The following is a 6,111-nucleotide window of genomic DNA, read 5'->3' as shown; positions in this document are numbered from 1 at the left end:
CTACACCTGGTATTCTATGGTTATGATCTGCTTTTCCTGAATGTTTAGAGCTTATAGGACATCCATTAACTGTTATTTCACTCTCCCATGTCAGTTGACCAAGCCTAGTAGTTTGTAGTATTTCACTGGTCCAGGAAGAGTTTATAGTAAACAGTATTTGTTTATAAACCAGAGTTGTTTAACCTGAGTAAGCATATATATAATGCACTTGAGTTCAAATGTCTACACAAGTACTCTGAGGACTGTAATAATATGTTAAGCGGAGCTGTTTTTACTATTTTAGACATAGCATTGTTTACTGTGCATTAGTAATGTACTTCATGTTGTGTACTTTGAGCCAGTAATGCCTGCTTTTTCATTTAGCTTTAAAGTGTCTAGCCTATTTGAACTAGGCCATGATTAACAATTAGATGTTAATGTTTAGGATTCTGTTTGTGTCCTGGTCTTTAGTTATGCTATTAGCATTCACATGGAGATCGATTTACCCTTAGAAGGTGGCAACAACTTTTGTGTGTATAAACTGCAAATTAAATGAGTACATGTGCTGAGTAAAACAGTGGCATTTCTGTGGATTGTATGTCATCGCATAAGCTGAGTTTACGTTGTAGGAGTATGGCTGTTACTGATGCAGGTGCTCCAGTTTCCTACTGAACCTTAAAAGCAGATCAGGATGTCAACTGTTGATGTAATCTGAAAGCTGCAGACATAGTCCCTACACAACAGGGAACTCACCCATTGTAGGTGTCCATGTTTGCAGTTTCCTGCCTGGGAATGCTAGTTAGTTGCATTTTAAAAAAGCACAGTGCAGTGGGTTCAAACTGTCCCAATGTACTAAGTGTCTTTAGGAACTTGTATCTAATGTCAGCATCCAACCTTCAGATCTTGTTACATCATTGCTTGTGAGACGGAAAAGCCCCCTCTCTGCCTCTTGGTCACTTTTGAATGTACAAATACCTGTATACAGCTGATCAAATTAACTCTCAAATTGCACCTGGAAAGCCAAATTATTTTCATTTTTACAGTCATGTGGCAGTGTGAGTTTTCCAGCTCTTATTTCCTTTTGTGACATTTCTTGGCAATGTTGTCAGTATTTTGGTTTTTTAAAGCCTTAAGTGTAGACAGCAAAACGAGATGCATTCTGACAGCTGCATTACCAGTGCTGTGCAGAAGCAAGATTATTTTTTATTTCTGCTTTGAAGCTCCTTTCTTACTCTGTAAGAAGAGTTAGAACAGCCCTCTCCACTACAGTTTCACATAAGACTGCATGGTAAAGTGTTACTTATAATGATCCCAAACCATCTCCTACCAATATATTGGACAGTACTGTGTGGTGCTTTTTAGACTTATTATCTCAACCATCCTGTCCCCGTTATATATAATCTCGAAGCTCGTATTGCAAATGGACTATTTTGCTTCCTACTCCTTCTGCAGAACCATTCTGCCAGTTGGTCTTGTAAGACTTGACTCCAGTACAAGGCAGATGGTGCACAAGGCAGATGTTAGAAATAGTGCAAGTTGGTGATTGCGTCTGACCACATTCCTGTGCTCACAGCCATCTGTGTCCAGGTAGGGCCTAGACTGGAGGAAGATGGGAAACTGAACCTGCTTCTGCTAGGATCTGGCAGTCTGGACTTGAAGGAAATTTCAGAATCTGTCAAGCTGTCCCCAGGGCATATTGTGTTCATTATGTGTCAACTGTGAAATCTAACCAGAACAGTGGTTTGGTTTGGTTTTACATTGATAGGAATTTGGTGGTAATTTCATGGTTTTGCCTAAGACATGCACTAGGCTGTTTTGTTGGCCAGTCAGAATTTCTCAAGGAAATTCAAAGCAAATGGACCCTGGAGCAGCAGCTCTGCTGCTCAACACACTGGATACTGCTGTACGGTTGGATTCCTTAATGCCATTATCCTAGCTAAGGCCTATTCTTCCCTTTCAGGTACTTGGTCCTTAGAAACTGTAATTAGTATCACCTGCCTTTTCAAACAAGAAGTAGCTGGGGAATATATCTGGTTTTCTTCTATTCTTTATCAGTGTAGGTAAGATTATAAACCCTTGACTTCAAGGAACTGCAACAGATTTGTTTTACATGCCTGCTGTAAAACCAACAAACCCCCAGATCTCATCAGTTGTTTCTTTGGATTGTGTTCTAATATAGGCTGCTCAAATAGCAATGCCAGCTTCTGAGCAAAACAAAAGCATACCTGTGAAAACTGTTTGGTTCTTGTAATTATTTTTTTTAAATGGCACTTCAACAAAAAACTGAAGGAGTACTCTCAGCCATTCTGCAAAGCTTGCACTTCCCTTAGTGTGTGAAGAGATCTGAAGAAACTGAAAATTCTGTCAGCATTATGAGTTGCCGTATTATAATTAAACTTTGATAAAACAGTGACAAAATCTCTCACATGTACTTTTGCAGTTCTAGTGACCTAAGATGTTTCATGTAGTTGAAATACAAAAATGAATTGAGGTCCTTTCAGTCAGAGAGGATGGTTATTACTAGTCTGGAACTAGAAAGACATCGTCAATTCATGGATGAAATAAAAGGATCAGAGTGTCTTTTAAGGAAGTATCAAATTTAATCTGAACCCAGATTCTGTGATTGGCACTTAAAATGTATCTTAACTTGTTGAAAATTTTCTTATTTAAATAGGAAACTGTAATTGAGGGCTCTTTTATTTATAGTTCTGCTTATTGAATAATTCCTCCAAACCTAAAATCTCAGGGTTCTGAAACATTTTGATTTGCTTAGGCACTAATCCATTTGTTCCTTAAGGAATATTTTAGAAGGCTTTAGTTATTGCTGTCACTGATATAGACACTTTGCTAATTTAAGTTTATGTATATGGATAATGAGCATGAATAATCTTTTGATTTCAGGTGGATACTCATATCCATGCTGCTGCTTGCATGAACCAGAAACACTTATTGAGGTTTATTAAGCACACGTATCAAACAGAGCCCGACAGGATTGTTACAGAGAAAAAAGGCAAGAAGATGACTTTAAAGCAAGTCTTTGAAAGCCTTCACATGGACCCTTATGACCTCACTGTAGACTCTTTAGATGTCCATGCAGTAAGTCTATTAAAATGACAAAATAAATTGGAAAAAGCTACGTTTTCTAACTGTGAAATTCTAGTTTCTACAGGTTTTGCATGATAACTTATTAACTCACAATTTGAACTCATGCATTACTTTGCATGTTTGAAGTAAGTTAGCATAGGCTTTTTTTTTTTCCTGTGGCTTTTACTGCTAGGCAATTTAATTTATAAACTATTGTGCATACTTAAAAGCATGGTTATTTGTGTTTTTTCCTCCTCCAGGGTCGTCAAACATTTCATCGATTTGACAAATTCAATTCCAAGTACAATCCAGTTGGTGCCAGTGAGCTGAGGGACTTGTATTTGAAAACTGAGAACTACATTGGTGGTGAATATTTTGCTCGTATGGTCAAGGTAAATAAGTTTCAAGCTTTTCCAGCTGTAGAGAAATGAAGGTTTGTAAAATATTTGTGATGTCATCATTGTATCTAGAGCTAACACTATGGTTAAGTGATTCCAAGTATTGGACTTGCTGTAGCAATACATCAGAGAAAGGCCTCTGCTAATTCAGCCATTACTGTTTTCTAGATAATTTTATGAGTTAGGAACTCATAAACATAACCTGTGCACGAGTTCAAAGCAGAGTTGGCTTAATATTAAATGTTGGGATGCAGCTGGCTAGCGGTAGCTGCTAGGGAAGAAAGAGCTAGGAAAGCACCTCTTTATAAATCTGTATCTGCACATGCATGCACAGGTTTCAAATTAACTTCTTACAACAAAAGAATTAGTAGTTTTCATGAACTAGATGTCAGCTCTTCGTAGATGTATAGAAGTGCTGGTTTAAAGTTAATAGCCTTAAAATTGCTTACTACCACAGATTCTGGGTCAGATTCTCCATTGGTCTGCATATTTTATGTAGTCATTTACTACAGTTTAAATAGCATAATTCTGAGTTCCCAATTTTAAACATATGTCTTGGGTGTTAGTAATAACTGCACAAGAATATTGTTCTCCAAATCCAGGTGTTAGAGTTAGTTATACTCAAATGATATCTGAGATACCTTGCTAGTAGAATACTTAGATGCCTAAAATAAAATAATAGATTAATAGACAAGAGATTCCCTTTATCTTTAAAGGGTGACAATACAGTTATGTCTGGTCTGAGGAAAATACAATAATAAATATACTTCTAGCTGTAAATGATCTTCAGTGTCCATATTAAAGCAAATATATTTATTACTTAACAGGAAGTAGCCCGTGAACTAGAAGAAAGTAAGTACCAGTATACAGAACCCCGCTTATCCATTTATGGACGGTCTCCAGATGAATGGCTGAACTTGGCAAAATGGTTCATTAAGCATAAAGTTTATTCCCCTAATATGCGCTGGATAATTCAGGTTCCCAGAATCTAGTAAGTAATCAGGAGCTCTTAGTAATTTTAATAGTTTAAAATTTTAGTAGTTTTAATAGGTAATTTTAATAGTTTAAAATAGTTTAAAACAAATCATACCAGTGATTTGTTTTAATTTCTGATATTTTTTGGATGGTTTATGACCTGTCCTGTAGTTCTGTTTCTAAGCAACAGCCTGGGAAATTTATTCTTGACCACTGCTTCAGTTCTCTTGGCAGTCTGGGGGTAGAAGACAGTGATAATTTTGTCAGCCTTAATAGCTGAGCTTCATGTTTTGAAATTGTATAGTTGGAATATAAGTAGAGAAAGAGCTGTCATGGTTGCATATATCCCCCAGAGTGTGTTTCTCATTAGGGAGGAAGTTTCCTTTAATTTCTTTCATGGCAATTTCTTACATATATAGCAGAGTCAACACTTCCATTAAGTCATGCACTTAATGACACACTGAAGTATGGTCCCTCTTTTCTGAGAGGCTCACTAAAGCAGAACATTGGGAGTAGTTACAACTTTGGAAAACAGAATCCTTCATGAGAAGTAATTCTTTATCTCCCCTATTAGTACTTGTATTGCTGTAAGGGAAAGGGTCACTGTTCTTGTGACAGCATCTACCCTTGCATACTGTCTCTATTTTTGGAGCACTCGGGTGCTCCACAGCCTGGAGGAAGCAGAGTGCCCGGCATCACAGGAAACAGAGTACAGAGATAATCCCTGCCCTGACATAAACTTTGAATTTCAGAATCATGGTAGAACTGAAGCTGTAGGATATACACAAATAACAGAAAATATGAAAGTGGTGGAAAAATATAAGATGAGTAAAGAATGGTCGCAACTGTGTATATTTTCTTCCCCTTCAGTGACATATTCAGGTCAAAAAATATTCTGCCTAGTTTTGGGAAGATGTTGGAGAACATATTTGTACCTTTGTTTGAAGCAACGATCAATCCCAAAGACCACAAAGAATTGCACCTTTTCCTCAAATATGTAAGTATGTTTGGACTTCCTGTCTCACATGAAATGGATCCTCTCCTACTCATAAATTTTGTTAGTCCACAGTTGTTTCCAGACACTAAAAAAGGTCCCTCCTCCGTAGATTACTTGTATTACTGTTTTAAAGCCCTGACATACAATTTAATGAAAGCCTGGGTAAGGTCCTGTTGTCAAACAGTTGCCATTTATTTCCTCTGAAACAGCTCAACAGCTATTGATTTGTCATCTCAGTAATCTTCTCTAGAAAGAATAACCAAAAAACGTTTGCATGCTCTTGTTCAGAGACAACATCTTAAATCCAGGATGTGTACTTTGAGCTTGCCTCTGGGACTGGCCTCCAAAAAGAAGGCACCTGAAAGGAAGCATTGTGTAGATCCTGATGGGACTCAGGAGAGGGGTGGGGATGTAGCTGCTGGGATGTGATTAAGAGATGTTTCTGAGTATGCCCCAAATCAGAACTCGGAGGTTTCCTGGGAGCCTCTGGCCTTCAGCTGCTTTTCAAATAACGAAGCAGATTAGTTTAAAAGATTATACTCTGGATCTGAGGGTTTTATAGGCCTATTTATTCACACCCCATGCCCCCCGCCCCAGGAGTCTGAAGGCTTTTGTGCACCTGGGCCTCTTATTTGTCTCAGAAGAAAAAAATGGGTGAAAATTCCTTCAAGAAGACAT

At 37.7% G+C, this 6,111-nt stretch overlaps 1 protein-coding gene across 1 annotated transcript in view; it reads left to right on the top strand.

Moving 5' to 3' along the window:
• The window catches only part of AMPD3 (adenosine monophosphate deaminase 3), a 24,011-nt gene that overhangs the window by 11,377 nt on the left and 6,523 nt on the right, over positions 1 to 6,111 (top strand). The window contains 4 exon segments of the mRNA XM_010177576.1: positions 2,881 to 3,075; positions 3,324 to 3,455; positions 4,289 to 4,452; positions 5,307 to 5,433. Coding sequence (XP_010175878.1) covers positions 2,881 to 3,075; positions 3,324 to 3,455; positions 4,289 to 4,452; positions 5,307 to 5,433 — 618 coding nt within the window.

Source organism: Antrostomus carolinensis, unplaced genomic scaffold (assembly GCF_000700745.2).
Source record: "Antrostomus carolinensis isolate BGI_N321 unplaced genomic scaffold, ASM70074v2 scaffold42791, whole genome shotgun sequence".
Lineage (NCBI taxonomy): Eukaryota > Metazoa > Chordata > Aves > Caprimulgiformes > Caprimulgidae > Antrostomus > Antrostomus carolinensis.
This window is presented reverse-complemented; position numbering and strand designations above follow the sequence as displayed.